This window comes from Pelophylax lessonae, assembly GCF_965119305.1.
Source record: "Pelophylax lessonae genome assembly, chromosome: 2".
Classification (NCBI taxonomy): domain Eukaryota; kingdom Metazoa; phylum Chordata; class Amphibia; order Anura; family Ranidae; genus Pelophylax; species Pelophylax lessonae.
Window position 1 is genome coordinate 381,230,764 of NC_138769.1, and position 24,966 is coordinate 381,255,729.

The 24,966-nt window shown below is 43.9% G+C and overlaps 1 protein-coding gene across 2 annotated transcripts in view; it reads left to right on the forward strand.

Moving 5' to 3' along the window:
- The window catches only part of USP32 (ubiquitin specific peptidase 32), a 781,032-nt gene that overhangs the window by 615,383 nt on the left and 140,683 nt on the right, over nucleotides 1–24,966 (forward strand). For both annotated transcript variants that reach the window (XM_082245728.1, XM_082245729.1), the window contains 2 exons: nucleotides 15,490–15,551; nucleotides 15,645–15,747. In XM_082245728.1, the coding sequence (XP_082101854.1) occupies nucleotides 15,490–15,551; nucleotides 15,645–15,747 (165 nt within the window). The remainder of the gene's footprint in view (nucleotides 1–15,489; nucleotides 15,552–15,644; nucleotides 15,748–24,966) is intronic.

The window sequence follows — 24,966 nt, forward strand, 5'->3', positions numbered from 1 at the left end:
TCTCCTTCCTTACATCTTTTTTTGTCTTCTCTTGGGAGATCTACAATCAACTGTCAGGCTGGGTGACGGGCTGGATAATCTAGCCAGCGAGTTCGCGCAGACCGCAGACATGCGCTAGCTAGGCCGTGACTTAGCCCCTGGACAGAGGCTTTACCGCGAGTTAAACATCTCACAGGGTCGTATACGACCAGGCTTAGGTCTGAGTCGCAGCGGTCCCTTGGCCAACAGCTCCTCTACTTCGGTGGTGAGGAGTTCTGTCTGGAGAGTTACCCGCACCTCTTTTAGTGGTTTTCTTTGGGGTGGACGCGGGTAACCTCCAGGGACGGTCAACCTGGCTGCAGGTTCCCTTATTCCATCCTTAAATCCCTCACTGAGCTGGGCTTCCTCCACTCCCATTCCCCCCCTGTTTGGACCTAGAGTCTGCTGGGGGTCCCAGGGCAGAGAATGCTGCAGAGACCCCTGGGGTCTCCCCCGCTATCCCCACCTGAAGGTAGTCTGAAGGGGTCCAAGTGTAGGAGACCCCTAGGTGCATGCCCCACTGTTTGCAGTGTGAGTATAGTGCAGGGGGGTCCCATTACAGAGACCGATGCAGAGTCTCCCCTAAACGTGTGTCCCTACCTTAAGTGGGTTCCTCTTGCAGAGGGTGCAGGAAAGATCCTGGCAGCATGCTGCAGTGTTTGTAGCTGATGGTAGCCATTTTCCCTTAGTCTGGCTGGTCTCCGGTTTTCTGCCATGTTTGTGTAGTCGGATGATGTCACGGGGGGGCCATTTTCCTTTACTCTGGGAGATGCTGGAGACAACTAAATCCTCGTGGGGATGCCGAAGCTCCTCCTCTTCCTTCTTAGTTTCTTCTTCCTGTGGGCCCGGGACATATGAACAGGGATAGCGTCCATGATGATGTTGGGTTTGAATTCTCTGTGCTGCTCCGGTTGGTAGGGTAAGTCTTTGGGGGGTCCCTGTTATCTCTCTCTCTCTCTGCCAATAGGTACACTGAGCCTTGAGGGGATCCTTTATTGGTGCTAAAAGATCGTTTTTGTACTGCAAGGTCTTGCTTTCCTTTTATGGAGCCTCAGGGTCACATCTCCCCCACTGACCCCCTCATGGAGGTGGCAGGTCCCTCAGAACCCCAGCTTCCCATAGTTGCAAGGACGGTGGTCCTGCAGTCCTTAGTGTCCCAGGTAGAAGTTGTGTGTGAGCAAAGGCCCAGGGGGAAGTGTCCCCCGCCTTCCCCTGCTCAGGCTGTCTCATCTGATTCTGAACCTGATACTGCCGTGGACGTGGCGCGCCCTGGGGGATTTATTATTGCACACACTGATCTATCTGATAATGAGGATGTTTCCTCCATGGTCGCAGCAGTGAATAAAAAAGCGCTGGTAGACACAGTGATCACTGCAGTGGGTGAGACTTGTGTGGAGGATGCGGCTGATGTAGCCATGGACGGGGCTGTGTCATTTGGTACGCACAAGTCGCATCCTACTCCAAAGGTGTTTCCTTATGTGTCTTATTTTGACAGGTTTTCCTTTTAGGATGGGAACAACCAAAATTACCCTTTGTGGTACCCAAACATTTTCCTGTACATTACTCTTTTGAGGAGTCACTTTTAAAAAAGTGGGCTAGTCCACCAGTGGTTGACCCTCCTTTTTGCAGGTTGAATAAAGCAACCATGACCCCAGTAGAGGATTCCCCATCCTTTAAGGACCTGGCTGACAAGAAAGTGAAGGATGGGGCATGCAGCATGTTTACTAGGCCTGCTGAATATAATCGCCGAATCGATGCATCATGATGCGACCCTTCGCGATTCTGCATAGATTCGGGGTGATTGAATAATCGATTACCTAATGACGTCACTTCCGGGGACGGGGACAGAAGTGACATGTCGGCGCTGGCCGGGCTTGTGGGATACGGAGCTCCTCCTCGCGGCGCGGGAGAGGAGGAGAGCGGAGCTATCAGTGCTCTCTCTGGCCCCGGGATACACACGGCACGCCCACTTAGCACGCTGCTGCCCGACCGCCCGCTCTGACAGCCCAGCCGCCCGAAGTCGCGGCCTTCCCAGCTTGGTACACTTCTGGTAGCGGTGCGGTTCTCGGCAGACAGCCTAAGTTGACCGCAGGGGAGCGAGGAGGCCCTGCTTTCCGCCTGTACCGTGCACTGCACTAGTCCGAGCTCCAAATTCCCGACATGAGGCTCATCACCCGGGACCTGTCCGAGCTCTACTCCATACACCTACCGCTATTTCATCCACAACTGGCTGCAGCTCTGCTTCCTGGTAAGTCGGGGCACTACAGGGCCCAGCATTCCTCCTTACCAGGGCCTGCTATAATACAACTAGGGGCACTACAGAGCCCAGCATTCCTCCTTACCAGGGCCTGTTATACTACAACTAGGGGGACTACTACAGACTCTGTAGTCCCCCTAGTTGTTGTATAACAGGCCCTGGTAAGGAGGAATGCTGGGCTCTGTAGTGCCCCTAGTTGTAGTACAGTAGGCCCTGGTAAGGAGGAATGCTGGGCTCTGTAGTCCCCCTAGTTGTAGTACAGTAGGCCCTGGTAAGGAGGAATGCTGGGCTCTGTAGTCCCCCTAGTTGTAGTATAACAGGCCCTGGTAAGGAGGAATGCTGGGCTCTGTAGCTCTGTACAGGCCCTGGTAAGGAGGAATGCTGGGCTCTGTAGCTCTGTACAGAGCCCAGCATTCCTCCTTACCAGAGCCTGTTATACTACAACTAGGGGGACTACAGAGCCCAGCATTCCTCCTTACCAGAGCCTGCTATACTACAACTAGGGTGACTACAGAGCCCAGCATTCCTCCTTACCAGGGCCTACGGTACTACAACTAGCATCAGGTAACTCTTCTAACCTGATGTGGCCTGCTCTAAAGGGGGATCTATGAGGGGACCTGCTCTACTAAAGGGGGATCTATGGGGGGACCTGCTCTACTAAAGGGGGATCTCTGGGGATGCTGGCCTGCTCTAAAGGGGATCTATGGCGACCCTGCACTAAAGGAGATCTATTCCATAGATCCCCCTTTAGAGCAGGGTCCCCATAGATCCCCTTTAGAGCTCAGTTCCCCTGGATCCCCTTTAGGGCAGGCCCAGGCTCCCAATAGATCTCCTTTAGAGCAGGGTCCCCATAGATCCCCCTTTAGAGAAGGGTCCCCATAGATCCGCCTTTAGAGCAGGGTCACCATAGATCCCCCTTTAGAAAAGGGTCCCCATAGTAATCGTGATGCATCGTGATGCATCGCGGAATCTAATCGTATTGAATCGCGACCCTAATAATCGTAATCGCATCGAATCGTGAGGTAAGTGAAGATGCGCAGCCCTGATGTTTACTGTAGCTGATTCGGCATTAAGGCCAGTCTTTGCTTTAGCCCTGGTGTCCCGGACCCTAACTGAATGGGCCAAGCTTTTGCGCCAGGGCCTGGGGGGGTGAGCAGGTCCCCGCTGCTTGTGTTGATTTAGCGGACCAGTTGGTCCATGGGCTGCAGTTTATTTGTGATGCAGATTTGGATACAGCTCTTGTGCTGTCCAAACTTTGTTTCAGCGGTGGTGATTAGGCATGTGCTGTGGCTTAAGAATTGGTCCGCAGACCAAGCCTCTAAGAAATCTCTCATTGATCTGCCCTTTTAAGGCAATCGCTTGTTTGAGGCTACACTGAATGACATCATTAAGGGTATCACAGGGGGAGGAAGAGTACCTTCCTGCCACAGTCAAGCAAAGGGAAGGAGCCTCGCCGCAGATGGGGGCCCTCCTTCTTAGCCCATAGAAAATGATTTTGTGCTTCTGGGACGGAGAATAAGGGAAATCGATCTTTTAAATCTTCCCCCGGAGTTTCCAAGCAACCTTGGCCGGGTAAGTCTAGAGCTAGCTTCCCCGGACGAGTAGACAAGACTCCTTCAGCATGAAGGTCTGCTTTCCCCCATCATTGGGGTGGGGGGACATCTTCGCTGGTTTCCGGCCCCGTCGACCTCTTTGATGAGCACCAAGAAAATCCGCGAAATGTGTCTTTTGGGGGTACGAGAAAGGGGGACAAAGCTTGTCCTTTTCAGGTTTTTTTAGGTCCTTCTTGTGCAGATGTAGTTCCTGAAAAGGTTCAGGTGATGTCTGAACTACCTAAGGTCCCCCATATCCCTGTCCAGTGAATTGATTTACCTAGGTCTGATTATAATTCTGACCAGGGTGGTCCTCCCTTTGGACAAATTTCAGGATCCGCAGGACGGGATTCCCTGGCTGCTGTCACACAGACAGTTCTCTCTCCCTGGTGGTATTCACCTTCAAGACAGTTCGGTTTGCACAGTTCTACAGGCAGCTCCTTTAGCAGATTCAGCTCCAAAGGAGGATACCGAAATGTGTGACAAGGTCACGGGGTCCTCTAATAGATGCCGCAGGCATCCAAAGGCCACGGTAAGGCCAGTATCATCCTCGGCTAAGGCTTCTTCCACAGTTCCTGCGAGGGAACAAAAGTGAGGATCTTCCAATCATCTTGGTGGCTGTAAATGTCCCTCGAGGAGTTCCTCCCAGAGAAGACCAGTTGTCCCAAGGGCTGATCTACCATCCTGCTCTACAGTCGCTGGTTTTAATGGCTTCACTATTGAAAGCCAGTTACTGAGGGATAGAGGTCTGTCTGGATCAGTGATCCCTACTATGGTGAAAGCGAGGAAGTCGTCTTCTAGCAAGATATACCATCGTACGTGGAAAGCATACATTTCTTGGTGTGAGTCGATTTGCGATCATCCTTTTCTGTGGCTCAGATCCTAACCTTTCTTCAGCAGGGTATTGATCAGAATTTGGCCTTGAGTACCATCAAGGGCCAGGTGTCTGCCTTGGCAATCTTCTCTCAGCGACCCCTAGCCATGCACTCTTTAGTTCGTACATTCATTCAGGGGGATCGACATGTGGCTCCACTTGTATGGTCTCGTTTGCTGCCATGGGATTTAAATTGAGTACTTTTGGTTCTCCAGAAACCTCCATTTGAGAATATTCAGGAGATTCCTTTGCCTACATTATCCCAGAAGGTGGCATTCTTGGTGGCTATTACCTTGACCTGCAGGGTATTGGAATTGGTGGTATTATCCTTTTGCAGTCCCTATTTAGTGGTTCAAAGGGATAAAGTGGTTCTTCGTCCCTGTCCATCATTCCTGCCCAAAGTTGACTTCCATTTGAATGAGGACATTGTGTTGCCTTCCTTTTGTCCCAAGCCGGCTCATCCCAAGGAATTTGCTTTGCATACCTTAAATGTGGTTTGTGCAATTCGGGTGTATCTGGCAGCTACTTAGTTTTTTCGAAGGTCAGACTAACTTTTTGTGGTTATAGACAGACCAAGAAAAGGGCTGGCTGCTTCTTCGGCTACCATCTCCAGATGGATCAGACAGATGAATCAGGCCCATTCCATTAAGGTTCAGGTTCCACCTTTCCCTGTCACTGCGCATTCTACTCGGGCGCTGAGTGCTTCTTGGGCCTTCCGTCATCAGGCTTCAATATCGCAAGTTTGCAAGGCAGCCACTTGGTCGTCCGTGCATACCTTCACAAAATTCTAGGTAGATACCTTGGCATCTGGGGATGCTTCTTTTGGCCGCAAAGTTTTGCAGGCTGCTGCTTAAGAAGGGCTGTTCCCTCTTGAGTGGTGTTTTTTCTTTAAACCTTTATTTCTCTAGCGCTCATCGACAGACGTAGTCCTCGGTGATACACCACCTTCGGGTTATGTTACCTCCGCAGGAGCAGGACTAGACAGGAAATTAAAAAGCTCTGGCCACACCCTAGGGGCAGTCCCAGAGGGTATATCCTCTCTCTCTCTGCCTCAGCAAATCAGTTATTTTCTGTCTAGTTAGGAGTAAGGACCTAGACACCTTGCTGGGATCTTAGGTCCTGGCAAGAATTTTTTCTTAAAGGATTTTTTTTTTTTAGACAGCTTTTTCTCCAGTGTTCCTGTGAGATCTTCAAGCAAGAAAGCTGAACTGGGCGACGGGCTGGATGTTGAGATCCGGTGGTCACCCCAGTTCAGCCTACGAGCGCGTGCAGGCCATAGCTCCGCACTGGGTCGGCCGCGACAAAGTCCCATTAAAAGGACTGAATCCGCGAGTTAAACGTCTCGCTGAAACGCCAAAGACCATGAGTCACGGCGTTCGTATCGGTCGACAGCCCTCCCGCCCCGGTGGAGAGGGGTACTGTCAGGAGTTGGTGCCCGCCTGGTTCCGGTATGGTGAGTAGTATGTTCCCCCTTTCCCCCTGACGGTTTTGTGGTGAACGCGGGCCCCTCTCTGTATGGTAAGAAAGAGTCCTTTCTATCCTATAACATGTCACAGATCCTCCTACTTTGAGTGTGATTTTTTGTGTACAAAAAGCCAGGAGGCTTGGTTTGGGAGCTAACAATCTATTGTATACATGTTTAAAAGATGTAATCTGTGGCATTCTGGGAATCTTATGGGTTAAGTATAAGCTACCTACCAGTCAGAAGCCACGGACATGTAGACTGCCTTCCAAATCAGATCTCCAGCTATTAGCAGGCCTCCCGAACGGCCATGCGGTCCGCCAGGGCCGATACCGCCAACCACGCCATATCCCCAGGCAGAGACAGTGTTGTGTGCCCTGCAGCACACCGCCATTCAGCAGGCCGCCGCCATTTTTTCTTGCAGGATCGCACGAGCCGCCATTTTTGAGCGGCCATGTTTGAGGTGATCCCACACCTCGTGGAGCTTGGGGGAGGCGCCGGAAGGCGTGCAGAGGGGCGGAGCCGCCTCCTTTCTTCCTGGGCAGCCAGCCAAAAGACTTCCTGTTTGTCAAGACAGCGCTGTAAGCTGTTGCAGTTTAACTCTGAGCATCAAGTGGTGAGCCTGGGGGTCTATCTCTCTCTCTCTCGATCGATAGCTAGCAGGTAACACTAAGGGGCTTTTTTGTGGCGCTGGGGGTCAGAAAAAAAAAAAAAAAAAAGAAAAAAAAAAAAAAAAAAAAAAAGTTTTTTTCTTTACTTTTGAATTATATTAACCAGGAAGTAACTGGAGTTATCATGGACCCTGCCACACATATTCCCCCACCTGTTTCCCTCGAGGGGGCCTCGGGACCCGCCGGTGCACAGAGTATAGAGTCATTTACAGCAATTTTGGAGTCTATGGTGGCTCGGGTGGAGGCGGCCTGTCAGGGACGGGGGTCAAGGAAGCGACCCCCGCCTACCCCTATACTATCTGACACCTCTGACTCAGATTCAGAGATGGTCACGGCAGTTGCAGGTTCCTCTGCAAGGGTTGCTATCCCAGGTAAAGCCCCCTCAGAAAGTGAGGAGGACGCTTCTTCTCTTGCTATTATTCAGGAAGAAGCATTGGTGGACGCACTAGTTGTGGCAGTGCAAGAAACCTTAAAACTTGAGGCTTTACCGGCAGAGGCAACTGAAACAGAGATGCCTTTTGGTACTAATAAGCCCATCAAGACGGCGAAGGCTTTTCCTGTACCTAAATGTTTTGGTAATCAGATTAAAGGAGGGTCAGCATTTAGACCAGTAATCGTTATTGGTCTAGTTTCTCAGACACTTACGGAATGGGCGAAAATGGTACGCCAAGATCTTAGGGGAAAAGATATTCCCCAGGAGACATCTGATTTGATGGAACAGATCATACAAGGGCTACGGTTTATCTGTGACGCAGCCTTGGACACTACTCCCCTATTAGGGCATGCATCTAAGTTAGCAGTGATCCTCAGACGTGTGCTGTGGTTAAAATGCTGGTCAGCTGACCTAGGTTCCAAAAAGACCTTGACCAATCTCCCTTTTCAGGGGAATCGTCTATTTGGAGCCAACCTAGATGAAATCATAAAGGATGCCACTGGGGGCAAGAGCACTTTTTTGCCACAGGCTGCAAAAGCTAAGGGACCTCGCAACAAGCGAGGACCTTTCTTTACCGCCCATAAAGGGCGCCCGGCTGGTACTAGCGGGAAAGGCAAGACTCCTCCAGGAGGGTTCAAGAAGGGCTGGTCGGACAAGCAGAGGACCAACCCAGCCAAACCCGAAGTAAAGGAGTACACAGCCTGAAGGTGCGCCCCCACCCGGTTTCAGGGTGGGGGGACGTTTTCACCGGTATTCAGGACATTAGATCGAGCATCAACCACTACTACCGGTGCGATTCTTCCCTTCCAACATTTAAGTACCACAGGAAGCGGTAGTTACCGTTCCCTGAAAAGATCTTTTCCTTTACCTTTTCCTAAGATTAGTCCCGATACCTCACAGGAATCGGATCTGGTTGACCAGATAGGCCAAGTAGCCTCTAGTCGGGTGACTTCGGTCCCTGAGGTTCAACCAGAAAAGATCACCTTTCCTGATAACTATCAGGTATCTGATAAATGTGTGGGAACAGAAAACGACCAGACTTTCTCGGATGGTCGGGGCCAGATAGCTCTAGGGACGCCTGGTTCAGATCCAATCAGCGCCAGTGGTCCTAGAAATTCTAGGCTGGCCTCCTCAAGCCGGCCTGGCCGACTTGGACATGTTAGTCGCAGACGTTCCGTGGGAACTTCGTCTCAGGGAGTGTCTGTGGTCTCAAGGACCAATTTACCTTCGTGCTTTACAGTCGCTGGTTTTAATGGCCTGGCCATTGAGACCCAAGTACTGAAGGACAGAGGTTTGTCTACTTCAGTCATTCCTACCCTTATTAAAGCAAGGAAAGCGACTTCCAGCAAAGTCTATTATCACACATGGAAGACTTATATTGCGTGGTGCGAATCTTTAGGATTTCCTCCACGTACCTATTCGGTGACGCGAATATTGGCCTTTTTGCAACAAGGGGTTGAGCAGAAGCTAGCCTTGAGCACCATCAAGGGTCAAGTTTCAACATTAGCAATCTTCTTTCAGAAGCCTTTAGCTACCAAATCCTTGGTGCGGAATTTCATCCAGGGGGTGCGGCACCTGGCTCCTCCAGTCCGCGCGCCCTTACGGCCCTGGGATCTTAATTTGGTTTTGTCGGTTCTACAGAAACCTCCCTTTGAAAACATCAGGGAGATTCCCTTGCTTACTCTATCCCAGAAGGTGGCCTTCTTGGTGGCTATTACTTCTGCTCGCAGGGTGTCAGAACTGGCTGCATTATCATGCCAGTCACCATACCTAGTGATTCATAGGGATAAGGTAGTACTTCATCCTAAGCCATCTTTTCTTCCCAAGGTGGTTTCAGATTTTCATCTGAATGAAGATATTGTACTACCTTCCTTGTGTCCTCAGCCCAAGCATCATCGGGAACATGCGTTGCATTCCTTAGATGTGGTTCAGGCAATCAGGGTATACCTGAAAGCTACGGAATCATTCCGTAAGACGGATTCACTTTTTGTGATCACGGATGGCCCCAGAAAGGGTTTGCCTGCATCTGCCGCGACCATTGCCAAATGGATTAGACAAACGGTGGTACAGGCTTATTCTATTAAGGGTCAGAGTCCTCCGTTCCCTGTTAGGGCGCACTCCACTCGAGCGCTCAGTACTTCCTGGGCCTTTCGCCATCAGGCGTCAGTGGTCCAGGTATGTAAGGCGGCCACCTGGTCGTCGGTACATACCTTTACAAAATTCTATAAAATTGATGTGACGGCATCGGCGGATGCCTCATTTGGCCGCAAGGTTTTGCAGGCCGCAATTTGAGGAGACCGGTGGTCTACCTCGAGGGTTTTTTTCTGTTTGAAAAAAAAAAAAAAAAAAAATTGTTTTCTCTTTTTTTGTTGAGTCTCATCATTAAGGATGAGCATTGTAAACTTCTAGTTGGCACCGGTTGGGCCTTCTAGATTGGGATTTGATTTCCATTTTCCCACCCCTCAGTTGTGATACTGCTCTGGGACGTCCCGAAGGTGGTGTATCACCGAGGACTACGTCTGTCGATGAGCGCTAGAGAAAAATGGATTTTTGTAAAATCTTACCGTAAAATCCTTTTCTCTTAGCTCATCGACAGACGTAGTCCCCGCCCCTCTGTTTTTTTGAGTTGGGTTGGGTTAAATTCTCTAAGCACTGCTTTTTCACATAACTGATTTGCTGAGGCAGAGAGAGAGAGGATATACCCTCTGGGACTGCCCCTAGGGTGTGGCCAGAGCTTTTTAATTTCCTGTCTAGTCCTGCTCCTGCGGAGGTAACATAACCCGAAGGTGGTGTATCACCGAGGACTACGTCTGTCGATGAGCTAAGAGAAAAGGATTTTACGGTAAGATTTTACAAAAATCCATTTTTTTCAGACGGGGCTCCTGTGACCCAGTTAAAGCTCCTGTGTCCTAGTTAAGGGCTCTTATGTTTAGCCTTGGGTTATTTTTCCTACCCCTCATTTTCCTTTCGAAACTGCTTTTGGACATCCCTATAGTCCTCATTTATAGAGCGCGGTGTCCGTCGATGAACGAAAAAGAAATTAGGATTTTTTCTTAAGAGTTCTTCGACAAGCACAGCACCCACCCCTCTATGGAGTTTTGATACTTCTAATGCTGCTTGCTACTAAACTGAATACCTATATCAGAGAGGAGGATATATACCAGCTGAGGACGGCCCATTGGCGTAGCCAAGTTTTTTTGGTTCTGCCTAGTCGTACTCCTGCAGAAAGCGATGTAACCCTATAGTCACGATTTATGGAGCACTGTGTCCGTCGATTATTTGGATAAATGTATTTTATGGTGAGTACAAAAATCCTATTTTTCTGTGTCTTCTGCACTATATATATCAGATCTAATTCACCCAGAATTGAAAATCATTTTATATTAACATGTTGTTATTGGGATACTTTTGGATGTAAAAAAAATACTTAGGAATATGTTTTGAAGAACACGACATGTTAAATCTGTAACTGAAAGGTTACTAGACACTGAGCAAAATGTTAGATTCAGTTTACAATGACAATACCCAGTGGATTCCTCTAGCATAAAATGTTGCTGTCAAAGGGTTGTTTCATAACCCAGTATTTCATTTGATTTGTAATATGTCATTTGTATTAGCATTTTTTTTTTTTTTTTTTTTTTACTTCTGTGTATGTTTCGGAGAAGTCTCGATCCGTAGACATTACATCTCTGTGTCACTTGATAGCCCTTCCAGTTTCTAGGAGCAGGTGTGAGATGTTGATTACTGTTGTATTAGAAATGTTATTTGTTCTGTAGGAGGCTGAATGACGTATAAACCTCTTTTCTTCTCTCTGTTGGATGTTTGAGTGTACTAAAATTAGTGTACTACAATGCATGTCTGTGTGCTGATTAGGGAGCTATCAATTAACAACTGCAATTATATTTAGCCAAAAATACAATATGAAAAACGTTAGCCATTTATCTGCATCTCGTTTTCCATGTCAGGATTGTATATAGGTTTTAAAGCAGTTTTTAGTCTTGCAGAATGTTTAGCAATATAACCACAATGTAATTATTTTACATGTGCACACAAACACTCCTGTTTTGTAAGATTTAACTTCAAATAGAGTTTTCCGAGTACTCATTTTCGAGAATGTTTGTTTTATGACTTTTTGCTCATTTTTATTTATCCAAACATAAAAGTAACACGTCTGACAGCCTCATTGCAATTTGGTTACATAGCTCTGTCTATTCCTTCTGCTCCAGTTTCAACCTCCCTGTATAATCACTTTTCTACTGTGGTGAATTTATAAATGGTGGAATGGTAGACTGTTATTTACCAACTGTCATTTACAAACACATGTAGAAACACCCTTAGGGCCAGCTATTGTGGTTGGGAGTGGCTGTGAACCGAGCCAGTCTCAGATGGCTCAGTTCAAGGATACAGTGTACCCAGTCTATCTCAGTGGCTCTGTAGCATGTGATCGCTGTGATATCTACTCCCAGTAATTACATACTACTAATAAAAATGCAAAGGCAGGCGCTAGTACATCAGCATAACTCAATACCAATATTCTATTAAACAATGTACATGCTTGATCTGAAAAAAATATTTTTTGAAACTTTTTACCAATACTTTAAAAAGTCCATATCACATAAACTGATAAAACAGTCCCAATTTACTTTGTTCTTTTGAAAAATATGTAATAACCTTTTTTTCTCTACAAATAAGTGTTGATCCACTCACCAGATTTATGCTTCCAGCAAAGCAGCCTACATGCCTTAAGGGGTAATCCCTGTGCCCATTTTTTCAGATCTTCACCATAAGGATTCCACTGTCTCCCAGCTTGAAGGTCACACTGATATAAACTCTCTTTCACTCAAAGAGCAAATATGAGACTCAGAAGTAGATCATAGTGTAGTATGTTTTATTGTAAAAAGGATGCTGTTACCCAGAAGATACGAGATGTAATTTACCTCAGACAATATTCGGGTTAAATGAGAGTTCTTTGACCATGAGTGAAAGCTTCAAAACAGCAATATTAGTTTTATTGGTATATAGTCTGAAAGCCTAAATTAATTTACAACAATCTAGCTATAGTACATACAAACATGGAAAATATTCCTAGTTTAACTGAACAAATATAGAGTATGATACTCATATACAAACACAGCACTACTGACACAAAGAGGACAAGCAATGTATACCTTAAAAGTCCATATTTACCCATCCCATGGGAGTTTCATAATGCAAGCGAGCTTCCCCTCATTCCCACCTTCACTAATATAGATCTATATCGCATAGACTTGTATAGGGGTAGTCTGATTGGTTCAGCTATCCTGCCCTGTTCCTCCCTCTCTGCGTATCTCGTTCAGGATTGGACAACTTCATCTCACCTAGCTTAGCATAATTCAGCCCCTTGCTAACTCCTCCTCTCTATTGGAGGGAGAATTTAATTATACTTGTTGGTTTGCTCTGAAATTGAAAATTAAGATATGCAAGGTTCATCTCCGGTGCACATTGTCCAACCCTCCACAGATAGTCCATCTTCATTGCATATCTTAATGAGAGTTCTTTGATATGGAGGATGAATTAAGGGCAGACATGACCTGCTCTATTCACCCTGTGGCATTGGCCCCAGGATGTCTGGCTCACAGGAATTTAATTACAGGGCGATACTATTTGGCATATCAGCAGGCCACCTCCCGGCTAGCAGACAGCTCGTCCTTCAAACAGACTTATCCTTTTATGTGTTTAAATGTGAAAAGCAGGCTAGCATTTCAAACATACTTATCCGTTTGAAATCAATATTCAATATCTCGTACATATATATATTCACACCAATCTATATACAGTCACTAATGGAGATTTATACATAACTCCTCAGGCAACACAGTAATGGAGATTACACATAAACTCATAAGGCAACAATGCAGACAAAGTTTAAAAATGCTACTCGCATTCTCTGGGCACCAACAAATCCATTTTAATTATAACAATCTTCCAGTACCACCGCTTGTGGTGCCGCAAACGGTGTGCATTGCAAAGGTCGGATGTGATGCGATAAGCAAACTAGATATGACATTTGCCAATATGATCTACCTCTGGGTCTCTTATTTTCTCTTTGAGTGAAAACCAGAAGTGAGTGGATATACCTCCAAAATGAGGGAATCCTGGGGTGTCGTCAGAAGTAATGCCCTTGTTGGAAAGAATTGCCCTCTATTCCTGTTCTGAAGTCAACCCAAAATTTCGATAATATTGGTAAACAGGGGGCACAGACAGTAATACAAAACTGGCAGGTATTTTTATCCCTCTCCACTCCATAAAAAAACAAAAAAATAATTTGCCATTAGTGACACTTTTACAATAGTAGTTTTTGTTATTTAATATTATTATTGTTTTTTCTTTTTTTTTTTTTTTTTTTACTTTTGAGCTAACAGAAAAACACCAAATAGCACACATTTTCAAACACAGACACTCTTAAAATGGTTGGCAAGGCAAAAAATAAATTTAATTATGAAGGTAGTACCAGCTCAGGGAAATGCTTTAAAAAATACTTTAGTACCTTTTTTTTTTTTTTTTTTACATGATTTTATCTTCAAAGTTTCAGGCCTCCTAAAAAAAATTGTGTTTCACTATTATTCATTTGCTGTTGAATTAATTTACCCACTAGTTTTTCTGTCTCTGGGACTTTTTTAATATTTATCAGGGACCAACATGCAAAAACGTCATATTTAACAGCTGCTGGTGGAATTACAGGAAACTGTAAAAATTATTTCACTAATAAAATGATTTTCAATTTTACCTGCAAAACACAAAAAAATAAATAAAAATAAATAATAATTTAGGTGCAGTGGAATATTAGGTTGTAAATAAGAGCTCAGCTATTGTAAAACCTATTGGACATCATTTATATTTGTTTAGGTATCACTTGCCATCGTCCTTCCATCATTCATTTGTAATATGCTTTAGGAAACCTAATCTCTTAGAATTCTTGTGATGCTTCCCCCAAAGGAGTCTGATGCTTGATTTTAAGAGCAACGCGTATACGCTCTAAGCTTTGATTTCAACTATGTACAGAGAAGCTGCTTATCATGCTGTGAACGGTTTAGTTTATATATGTCTTTGTCAGTGTCAAATGATCCAAGAAGCTGAACATCTGTTCTATACAAGCTTTTATTGTGCCTGGAAAAGGATAAGTCAGCTTTATATAACGTGAGTAGCTTTTTGCTGATGCCAGTTCACTGCTGTTAAGCAGAATGCTATGGAAAAAGCAGTAAGTCAGTTATTGTATAGAAAGAAAGCTCTACCAGCAGTTGAAGAAAATAAGTTATCCCTGCCCCATAGAGGATTTTCTATTGCTTATTTGCAGTGATTTGTTCTTTTATATGGCACTGATCACTATGGGAAGTATTGAAGTAACTATATTTAGAAGAAATCGCTGTTTACTCAGAATGGTGGGAAGGCCAAGGGCAATGCTGGATTCAAAACCCTTAATAGTAAATTGTTTACCTAATTCAGTGGCACAGTGGTGCTATTTCTATGATTGTGGAACCCAGGGAGAAGTTTGTGGATTAGAGAATTACTTGTGGTGGATAGACCAAGTATAAAGTATAAAAAGAATCTTTGGAAGTCAAAAGATTTTTGAGGTAGCTGTAGTGATGTATATAGGTGGTAATAACTGTAAAGTGATGCTACACATGCCAGGAGCAATTGCCTCTTAGGATGCCTATTCTTCATTTTTCTCTTGTTAAGCCCAGTGTCTGTCTCAATCTTTTCTGAAGGCCATTCTGTCCGAGCTATATGGGGCAAGTAGGATGAAAGTAAGGATTAAGGGTGGGATTTCTTTTTCATCAACTTAAACTTCCACATATAAGGGCGCTATATAAGTTCTCTCACTCTAGAATGTAGTACCTGATATAGTGTGTATATGCCATTACAATTTTTTTTTGGGACAATCTGACATTTTTTTGCTTGCTGTCCTGTTCATACATGTACATTTTCTGTTGTTGGTTAGAGACCCTGTTACCACCTTGTTTTGCAATATGCAATTAAAGTATCCCCACATTAAAAATGTTGCCCTGTCATTTTCAAGTCTGGCTTGATTTTACAAGGCAATTGAAAAATTGTTTGCCCAATTTTTTTTTATGTTGACTTTGAGATAAGATAAGTCGTCGCCTAATATAAGGGGTGTGCTTTAATTTCTATCATTACCTTATAGGTTTGCCACATAGTTTTGGGTTTAAGGCCGGCTACCCCAGAAGAAGAAGGACAGATCATCAGGTATCCCTTTATTACTAACATATTTTTGTTTTTTGTTTTTTCTTACTCCTATTGTTAAACTGTACTTAACAGAATTTGCATTTTGGTTTGCAGGGGATGGTTGGAACGGGAGAGTCGACATGGCCTCCAATTTGGACATAACTGGTTTCTTATTTCTGTGCAGTGGTGGCAACAGTGGAAGGAATATGTTAAATATGTAAGTGCTGCATTAAAGTATATGTAAATCTTAACAAAGAACTTTACTTATTTGCTCCCTTTTCGTCTGTTAAATATACCATTGAAAGTTTTTTGTTAAATCTAATAAATAAGTACAAAATACCTGTTGAAATCTTGTGAGCCGATAACTTCCTGTGCTTTTGTTTGTGCACAAGGAGGGGGTTATGTCGATGAGAATGGGGAGGACGATGAGAGAATTCTGTTTTTTATAATTGCAGCGTGCTTCAAAGGATAAAACATGGGTAAATCTGAAAGTATTGTAGACGTGTACCAAATAATTTTTTATATTTAGCCTTGACACTTTAAGGTTTTCTTGGCTGTAGAAAACTGCCAGTTTGGATTATTTTGATATATGCTTTTTTGTAGCATGTTCATTGACGATTAGATATGATACAGCTTTTCTTTTGCAGACTGTACATAAAATATTTTAATCCTTTAATTTATTGAAAGTTTATATTTTATTTAATAGCATTTATATTTTAACACAACTGACTTCAGGTTTTCTTTCATGTGCCTTGTGCTTCAGCCATGAAGCCACTACTTCCTATGGTAAAGGTGCTAACTGCTAGCGATTAGGAAATTCTATAGTTGTTGTTTTGTAAAGCAGGCATATAGACATCCTCGTGTGCTGTTCAGCCTTTAGCATTGGAAGGAAAAGGTATTAAGCTGGCCATACTCTGTCCTGAGGAACTGACTGAAACTTGCTAAGTAGATGGCCGTGCCAGCCCCTCTCCATTTAAGTCAGTCATTTAATTACCATTTGTCACACGAACTGCTGTTTTTACATGAACAGTGGCTGTGTCCAATCAGATGCAACTACTGTTTAGGTGATCCACGCTGTTGGAAACTTCCTGTTTGATGTTAAAGGTCAAACACTAGAAAGACAGACTGTCTCTGTTCCTTGGTGTGAGACCAACATTTTTACTGAGGAGATGGACTGAGACTTGGAGTTAACATGGATCTCTTTGGTTTTTAATTTAGCTGCAAGTGCTGACATACATTTGATCATATACTTGTAATCTTCTTTTGTACAGGACTAGGCATGTTTCATCATAGGAAATGGTTATTGTAGTACAAATTATAAAGAATTTAAAAAATGTTTATATATATATATATATATATATATATATATATATATATATATATATATATATTTGCATTAAAAGCTGTAAACATTCCTATGTAGTTTTTTTTATACCTAATCTGGTTTTAAAGGGGTTGTATGCATGCAAAGTATGCTGCAGTATAGGTTACATCAGTAAGTTTTGTAAGTAGTATGGTGCTGTCCTTGTTCATATACGTATATATACGTTACTTGCTTAATGTTAAAAAGTGAGCAGCCTCTTGGATTCCTCAAAATGTTAAATTATGACCTAATTAGAGGAAATGTTTGGCTCACTGGATAGCCAAGTGAAAATTTGTTGTGACAGATTAGTGTAGAAGAGTTTATTTCCAGTGTCATCATTCTGACATGTGCTTCATCACTAGCCTCAAGGTTGAAACATCTGCGTAATTCTGAGAAACGTAAAGCTGTTTTTTTAATATTGTGGACAAAGGCAGATATTTTCTTCTTGTAGAAGCACATACATACTAAACCGCATTTAAAATGACTACATAGTGATTACTCTAAGTATGTAGACCATAACCTATATCTTAAGGTATGTGAGTTAGGTCACTAGCACAAGTCCACCATCTTCTCAATAATTACTCTGGACACAAGATTAGCAAAGCTAACTCCTGGATATATATCTAGATATCACAACAAGACTTTGAGGGCATACATATCTCATAAAGTGATGCCTGGCAAGGTTTGGACCATCCATGCATTCCGGTTTTTGGCCTAACCGGAGCATAAATCTTGCCCCATTTGGTTTCTTTGGAATTTTTCTAATTCTGCAACTTCCAGCAGTTCTGTGATGACAGCATGCAATAAAAAGGCAGTAATTATATCTTCTACACTTTTATAATAATTAGCTGTGGTTATCTGCTTCCCTCCCTACTTACACTGTACAGCTATAGATAAGCCCAAAATTTGTGTTTTTTTTTTATTATTTTTTTTTAATTATGCATATAAAAAGTGTTTGGCTTGATTTAATCATTGTGTTCTTTGAAAAAAAATTATTTAAGCATATAGTTTGTAGCTACAATTCTGCTACAATTCTGTTAGGAGCCCTTGCACATAAAAGGATGGCTGTCTCTTTTTAGAAGAACCTAATATGTGGTGTGTGTGTGTGTGTGTATATATATATATATATATATATATATATATATATATATACATACACAGGTGCATCTAAAAAGAATATCAGAATATCATCAAAAAGTAATTCAATTCAAAAAGTGAAACTCATTATATTAGATTCATTACACACTTGCTGATATATTTTAAAGGATTTTTACAGAAATGTTGGCTCACAGCATATTTTAGCTTATGTATTAATGATATATAGTGTGTATCCAGTATTTACCATAGGGCAGCACTTTACCATTTTTTCACATCACAGAAATATTAGCTTACTGAAAAGTGTGTCCATGTACAGTATAGTATGCACTTAATACTTGGTCAGGTCTCCTTTTGCATGAATTACTGCATCAATGCAGCTTGGCATGGATGCAATCAGCCTGTGGCACTGCTGAGGTGTTATGGGAGCCCAGGTTGCTTTTATAGCGGTCTTCAGCTCATCTGCATTGTTGGGTCTGATGTCTCTCATCTTCCTCTTGACAATACCCCACATATTCTTTATTAGGTTTAGGTCAGGCGAGTTTGCTGGCCAATCAAGCACAGGGATACCATGTGGTTGTAAAAGCAGAAGGTTTTTTTATCTTAATGCATTAAGATAAACCGCCTTCTGTGTGCAGCAGCCCCCCCTCAGGCCCCTCTAATACCTATCTAGTGCTATCTAGATTCAGTGATGTTGCAGGAGTGTCTCGGCTGCCCGAGACTCTCCTGCTTATTGTTAATTGGCTCCCGCTGCTGTCAATCCAAGTCATTAACCCCGTAAGGAGAAAAAGGGGATGGGGGCGGGCCACGGCTCTGTGTCTGAATGGACACAGGGAGCTGTGGCTCGGCTCGGATGCCCCATTGCAAGCATAGGGTGGGCCAAATCAATATTGAACCCTATGGACTAAGACTGGGATGCCATTAAAGTTCATGTTCGTGTGAAGGCAGGTGTCCCAATACTTTTGGTAATAGTGTGTGTGTGTGTGTGTGTGTGTGTGTGTGTGTGTGTGTGTATATTAGAGCTGCATGATTAATCGTCAAAAAAATTGCGATTTTGATTCACCTTCTCACAATCTTATTATGACATGGCCTCAATTCATACCGAGTTGTTCTCTGCTCGCTCACCGCTGTCAAAAACATCTGCTGGAGGCTCTTTTTTTTTTATTTTTTTTATCAACATTGTTAAGGCTGTGATATAACTATAAACACAATGGTTTACAATGTATCATTTTGTTCTTTTAGATCAGGGGTGGGGGAACCTTTTTTCTACCAAGGGCCATTTGTATTTTTGGAACATCATTCGGGGGCCGTACAAAATGTATGCATAAATATAATAGGCATTGCTTTGCGGCAAAAAACGAAAATTGCGTGACTTTGAGGTCACAAAAGTGTGAAAGGGGCCTTCAGTAATCAAGGTATAGTGTGCCCCCTTTCAATGCAGAGTGACCACAGCGTGCCCCCTTTCAATGCAGACTGACCACAACGTGCCCCTCTTTCAATGCAGACTGACCACAGCGTGCCCCCTTTCAATGCAGACTGACCACAGCGTGCCCCCCTTTCAATGCAGACTAACCACAGCGTGCCCCCCTTTCAATGCAGACTGACCACAGCGTGCCCACGTTTCAATGCAGACTGACCACAGCGTGCCCCCTTTCAATGCAGACTGACCACAGCGTGCCCCCCTTTCAATGCAGAGTGACCACAGCGTGCCCCCTTTCAATGCGGAGTGACCACAGCGTGCCCCCTTTCAATGCGGAGTGACCACAGCGTGCCCCCTTTCAATGCGGAGTGACCACAGCGTGCCCCCTTTCAATGCGGAGTGACCACAGCGTGCCCCCTTTCAATGCGGAGTGACCACAGCGTGCCCCCTTTCAATGCGGAGTGACCACAGCGTGCCCCCTTTCAATGCGGAGTGACCACAGCGTGCCCCCTTTCAATGCGGAGTGACCACAGCGTGCCCCCTTTCAGTGCAGAGTGACCACAGCGTGCCCCCTTTCAATGCGAAGTGAGTGACCACAGCGTGCCCCCTTTCAATGCGGAGTGAGTGACCACAGCGTGCCCCCTTTCAATGCGGAGTGACCACAGCGTGCCCCCTTTCAATGCAGGGTGACCACAGCGGGCCCCCTTTCAATGAGGAGTGAGTGACCACAGTGTGCCCAATTTCAATGCCGAGTGAGTGACCACAGCGTGCCCAATTTCAATGCGGAGTGATTGTCCACAGTGTGCCCAATTTCAATGCGGAGTGATTGTCCACAGTGTGCCCAATTTCAATGCGGAGTGATTGACCACAGTGTGCCCAATTTCAATGCGGAGTGATTGACCACAATGCAGAGTGAACAGCGTGCCAAGCCCCAGTGCACTTGACTTACCTGTTGTAGCGGCGGCTTCCTCTCTTCAGTTCCCGTGTCTCTTCGAGTCCTCCCGCATCCCGCCTTCTCCTCGGCCAATGACATTGGCCAAGGAGGAGGAGGATCCGTGAGCAGTAGCGAATTTTCATTCGCTATTGTCACACAAACGGGCGGGCTCGAGGCGCACTGCTCTGCGCCTCGGGTCCACCCTTTTCGGAGATTCAGTGTCAGAACGGAGCCATTGGCTCCTTCTGGCACGGGGGGCGGATCGCAACGATTGTGCGGGCCGGACAGAAGGATCGTGCGGGCCGCATGTGGCTCGCGGACCGGAGGTTCCCCACCCATGTTTTAGATCAAAGAAATGAACTTCGGTCTGTAAGTGAGGTCAGTTTAACCTCCTAAAGACTAAGCCTTTTTCTGACACTTGTTTCTTACAAGTTAAAATCAGTATTTTTTGCTAGAAAATTACTTAGAGCCCCCAAACATTATATATATATATATATATATATATATATATATATATATATATATATATATATATATATATTTAGCAGAGACCCTAGAGAATAAATTGGCAATCGTTGCAATCTTTTATTTCACACTGTATTTGCACAGAAGTCTTCCAAACGCAATTTTTTGGAAAAAAAATACACTTTAATGAATTAAAAAAAAAACTAAACAGTAAAGTTAGCTCAATTTTTGGTATAATGTAAAAGATGATGTTATGCCAAGAATCATGAGAGGAAAATTATGATTCTCATTTTATCTAGAATCGTGCAGCTCTAGTGTATGTATGTATGTATGTATGTGTGTGTATGTGTATATATATATATGTGTATATATATATATATATATATATATATATATATATATATATATATATATATATATATATATATATATATATACAGTGGGTACGAAAAGTAATCAGACCCTCCTAAATTTTTCACTCTTTGTTATATTGCAGCCATTTGCTAATATCATTTAGGTTCATTCTTCTTCCTCATGAATGTACACATAGCACCCCATACTGACAGAAAAACACAGAATTGTTGACATTGTTGCAGATTTATTAAAAAAGAAAAACTGAAATATCACATGGTCCTAAGTATTCCGACCCTTTGCTCAGTATTTAGTAGAAGCCCCCTTTTGATCTAATACAGCCAGGAGTCTTTTTGGGAAAGATGCAACAAGTCTTTCACACCTGGATTTGGGGATCCTCTGCCATTCCTCCTTGCAGATCCTCTCCAGTTCTGTCAGGTTGGATGGTAAACGTTGGTGGACAGCCATTTTTAGGTCTCTCCAGAGATGCTTAATTGGGTTTAAGTCAGGGCTCTGGCTGGGCCATTCAAGAACAGTCACGGAGTTGTTGTGAAGCCACTCCTTCGCTATTTTAGCTGTGTGCTTAGGGTCATTGTCTTGTTGGAAGGTAAACCTTCGGCCCAGTCTGAGGTCCAGAGCACTCTGGAGAAGGTTTTTGTCCAGGATATCCCTGTACTTGGCCGCATTCATCTTTCCCTCGATTGCAACCAGTCGTCCTGTCCCTGCAGCTGAAAAACACCCCCACAGCATGATGCTGCCACCACCATGCTTCACTGTTGGGACTGTATTGGACAGGTGATGAGCAGTGCCTGGTTTTCTCCACACATACCGCTTAGAATTAAGGCCAAAAAGTTCTATTTTGGTCTCATCAGACCAGAGAATCTTATTTCTCACCATCTTGGAGTCCTTCAGGTGTTTTTTTTAGCAAACTCCATGCGGGCTTTCATGTGTCTTACACTGAGGAGAGGCTTCCGTCGGGCCACTCTGCCATAAAGCCCCGACTGGTGGAGGGCTGCAGTGATGGTTGACTTTCTACAACTTTCTCCCATCTCCTGACTGCATCTCTGGAGCTCAGCCACAGTGATCTTTGGGTTCTTCTTTACCTCTCTCACCAAGGCTCTTCTCCCCCGATAGCTCTAGGAAGGGTTCTGGTCGTCCCAAACGTCTTCCATTTGAGGATTATGGAGGCCACTGTGCTCTTAGGAACCTTAAGTACAGCAGAAATCTTTTTGTAACCTTGGCCAGATCTGTGCCTTGCCACAATTCTGTCTCTGAGCTCTTCAGGCAGTTCCTTTGACCTCATGATTCTCATTTGCTCTGACATGCATTGTGATCTGGAAGGTCTTATATAGACAGGTGTGTGGCTTTCCTAATCAAGTCCAATCAGTATAATCAAACACAGCTGGACTCAAATGAAGGTGTAGAACCATCTCAAGGATGATCAGAAGAAATGGAAAGCACCTGAGTTAAATATATGAGTGCCACAGCAAAGGGTCTGAATACTTAGGACCATGTGATATTTCAGTTTTTCTTTTTTAATAAATCTGCAACAATGTCAACAATTCTGTGTTTTTCTGTCAGTATGGGGTGCTATGTGTACATTCATGAGGAAGAAGAATGAACCTAAATGATTTTTAGCAAATGGCTGCAATATAACAAAGAGTGAAAAATTTAAGGGGGTCTGAATACTTTTCGTACCCACTGTGTGTATATATATATATATATATATATATATATATATAACACACAACTTTTTTTTTTTTTTATTATTATTTAGTGAATGCATGTAGCCATGCACTTACAGCATGGACTGACCAGAGCAATATATTCTAGTAGATGAAAAAACAAGTTGCAGTTGTCAACTGAAATGAGCCCTTTCTACAAAGTTCTAATCTTGTGAATGACCGTTTGTGTTTACCTTTCGAGCAATAGGAGCAATTCGTACTTGGAAGAAACGGATACTAATATGGTTAAGCCTTGAACTCAGAATTGCTGACATTCTCCATATTTGTCAGCCAATTATGTACTGCAATTTGCAAGGCATTCTGGTTAATTCTGTTTTAATATTCATCAAATTCTGTACCCAGGACAAGAAAATATGATATGAAAATACATGGCCTGTAGACAGAATGTGATCTCTGCGTTATGGGATGGCTCTTGAAGCTGCCAGAAGTAAATTGAAAAAGAGATAACAAAACATAGTAAAGATCTTTGGCACTATAGGTGTGGTGGACAAGCAGTCTTATGGAACATCTGTTTAGTCTGAAGCAGTGTGCTAATGAGGAGGGTTGTGCACTTTTTCAAATGTCTTGGTCATTACTGTCATTTACTGCAGTTAATAGAACACATGCTGCTATTGTACAGTAGGATAATACTATATATATATATATATATATATATATATATATATATATATATATATATATATATATATATATATTAGGGATGCACTGAAATGAAAATTCTGGGCCGAAACAGAAACCGAAAATTCAGGATGCCCTTGGCCGAAAACTGAAACCGAAAATGACTTTCCCCCCAAAACTTGTGGGATTAACATTCCCAAACGCCGGCTCCTCCATGTCAGAGAGAGAATAGTTGATAATTTAGATGTGGCACATTGATATCCAGAAAAAACAAGCCACCAGTGACTCGAGAGAACATGCTGGGACTTGTAGTCCTGCAGCTTTGGGAAACTGATGTTGAAGGCTACACTGTCCCTATAATCACATTATCCCTGATATTAAAGTAATTTAACAGGAAATCATAAAATGTAGCCAATTACACCAATGAGCATACTTGTCACTGATGAGAGAGAGAGAGACTGCCTTCCACAGCACAGAGCACATGAAGGGAGGAGGTGGGTGGAGCCATTCTGGAATAGGCACGGAGGAGGACGAAATAGATCCTCCTCCGCTCTGCATTCTGGGTCCTCTCCTCGGGATGTCACTGGTTGCTAGATGCCAGTCGGCTGGCCATCCTAGCAACCAGTGTAGCTGCTCAGACAAAAGCGCCCGGCGGAGGAACAAAGCGGAGATACCCACCTGACAGGGAAGTGAAGGCTGCGTTTTGCCCCCCTTCTGCGGTCATCAATGGCCATTCATTTTCGGCATCTTTGACCCGTTTTTGGCCAAAATGGGATAGGCCCATTTTCGGCCAAAGTTTCGGTGCACCATATATATATATATATATATAAACAGTATAAAGTTGTGAAAATTTATGTTTAATACTTACATATATACGCTTAAAATGACCCTGTACTTTTTGCCATTTAAAAGTAAGTCTTTCCCAAGAGCAGATAGCACGAGATGCTTACAATTACCTGTATTCGTTAATAAGCCTCATATGTGCTCCTCTCTGATTTAGTTCAGTTGGTCCAAGGGCTAAAGTTTGTCTGTGACACCTCTTTGGATACCACTTCCCTGCTTTCAAGATTGTCTGTCTCAGCAGTGGTCCTGCGGCACATTATCTGGCTGAAATGCTGGTCTGCAGACCAGGCTTCCAAGAAGCCCTTGTCTGATCTTCCATTTGTGGGGGAATCACCTGTTTGAAGCTTCCCTGGATGGCCTCATCAAGGGCCTCACAGGGGGAAAGAGTACTCTTCTTCCTCAGGCTGCCAGGGGTAAAGAGTCCCGTTGCAGACGGGGACCCTCCTTTTCGGCTTACAAGTGACTTTTTCGTCCTTGGGTTCTCAAGAAAAGGGATCCAATCCCTTTCAGGCCTCTGCTGGGGGTTCCAAAAAGTCTTGGTCAGGCAAACCACAAGCAGGTGATGCCAGACCTACAGGCAATAATTCCCCTCCATGAAGGGG